Here is a 1,868-nt window from a genome sequence, read left to right as displayed (position 1 = left end):
CACACACACACTCTGAGGCAACACTGCCCTCCACTGCTGGGCACCAGTACTGCAAGGCTGTGGCCATGGGGTGTCCTGGGTCCGCCCTTGGGTCCGGTGTGGCCCACACCCTGTCTGCCTGGTTAGAGCAGGTGGTGGTTTTGGGGGGGGTTTCCTTTTTTTTTAATTTCAGAGAGGAAGGGAAAGGGGAAGAGAGAGAGAAACATCCATGATGAGGGGGAATCATTGATCGGCTGCCTCCTGCACATCCCCTACTGGGGGTTGAGCCCGCAACCCGGGCATGTGCCCTTGACTGGAATCAAACCCGGGACCCTTCAGTCTGCAGGCCAATGCTCTATCCACTGAGCCACACCAGCTGGGGCCCAAGTGGTTGTTTTGCTTTGCGTTTCCTGCTCCTCTGCCGGTACCTGCTGCCCCGAGGACGCATGGTGACTGGTCACCTGAGTTTGGGCCTCGGCCCCGCTGGGTGAGAATAAGAGGGAAGTAGAAGTGACGGCCCCAGCCTTTTGTCACAACTTCCTGCCTCCTGCTCAACCCACCCCTCAAGTTAGAAACCCCATTCTTTCCTGCCATGCGCTAGCCACCCCTCGTCCCCCCCCCAAAAAAACCCTGCCCCTCGCCTCCGCGGGGATCTGGGCCGCTTGGCTGTGTGCCGGGTCAGGCTGGGCACTGACCGGAGGGAGAGACACGGCCAGTCGAACGTGGCTCTGTCCACACGGCCTCGCTCTTTGGCCTGGTCCTCAGGCCTCCTCTGCACCCCGTGACGCCCCCAGCTGCTCAGGGTCAGGCGGCGGGGTGTGGACAGCGAGGGCTCTGCGGGGTGGCCCGCCCCAGGCAGGGCATTTAAAACCCCATTCTTGTTTGCTTCTCAGCCCAGTGTCGAGGGACCGCAGTTCAATTCCTTCAGAATCCCGGTGTCTTAGTGCAGCGCAGAGCTGCCTGCCTTCCCGGGGAGACGCCCTGGGGGCCGAGCTGCCATCGCCCAGGGCTCAGCACACCCACACGAGTCCCCTCGCTGGTTCCTCTCACGCTGCCACGTGCAGGGTCGGTGGGGGCGTGCCTCCGGGCGGGTTACGGCTCGGCGCTCGTCCGACCCCCGGGAGCCTTCTGGTTTCCATCGCTGAGTCTCAGGGTGCCTTTCTGGGTCCAACATGTGACACGCAGTCACACTGAGCTGTGGCCGGGACAGGAAGGCGAAGAGGAGCCGCGGCCCGCACCCCCGATAACCGCTCCCGCTCCGATCACTGTTTCCCGTGTGTGTGTCTGCGAAACAAACCTGGGCTCACACGCTATATACTGCTCTGTATTTGTTTTATTTTTTATAGTTTCAGCTGTATATGACTGTACACTCAATTTCAGAAACAATGAAAACCCCACCCTGCTGGGCGTCCTGAACGGCAGGAAATACCACGCAGACATGTATGTCAGGTAAGTGGCCACGCCCCTTCCAGGGAAGACCACACCCACCTGAGGCGAGCGGATCACAGCCTGTGCTGGACCAAACGTGTCCCCGGCCGCAGTCACACAATGCCCTCACGGGACACCCCCTGTCCCGCTGTCAGGACCGGCCAGGGCTCCCCTCTGGTCCTCCCTTGCCAGCCCTGGCGTGGAGCTCAGGCCGGACAAATGGACACCAGGATTCACAGCCGCTGGGAGACGAGTGTGAGGGCTGTTTTGTGGAGCCCCTCCTGGAGGATGTGTCCACTGCGCACACAGACACACACGCGTACACATGCCTTGGCCTCACGTGTGTGCGGAGCCCAGGGTGTTAGACCAGGGTGTTAGCAGCTTACAGAGGGGCCGGCCGCGCCTATCACCTCGTCAGGATTAGCGGAAACAATGGAAGAGCTTGAGCCCTTCCCCGCCCT

At 61.4% G+C, this 1,868-nt stretch overlaps 1 protein-coding gene across 1 annotated transcript in view; it reads left to right on the top strand.

The window, feature by feature from the left end:
* AGPAT4 (1-acylglycerol-3-phosphate O-acyltransferase 4) overlaps window positions 1-1,868 on the top strand; it is a 31,313-nt gene that overhangs the window by 22,170 nt on the left and 7,275 nt on the right. The window contains exon 5 of the mRNA XM_015560023.1: window positions 1,326-1,428. Coding sequence (XP_015415509.1) covers window positions 1,326-1,428 — 103 coding nt within the window. The remainder of the gene's footprint in view (window positions 1-1,325; window positions 1,429-1,868) is intronic.

The sequence above is a fragment of the Myotis davidii genome, unplaced genomic scaffold (genome assembly GCF_000327345.1).
Source record: "Myotis davidii unplaced genomic scaffold, ASM32734v1 scaffold1494, whole genome shotgun sequence".
Classification (NCBI taxonomy): domain Eukaryota; kingdom Metazoa; phylum Chordata; class Mammalia; order Chiroptera; family Vespertilionidae; genus Myotis; species Myotis davidii.
This window is presented reverse-complemented; position numbering and strand designations above follow the sequence as displayed.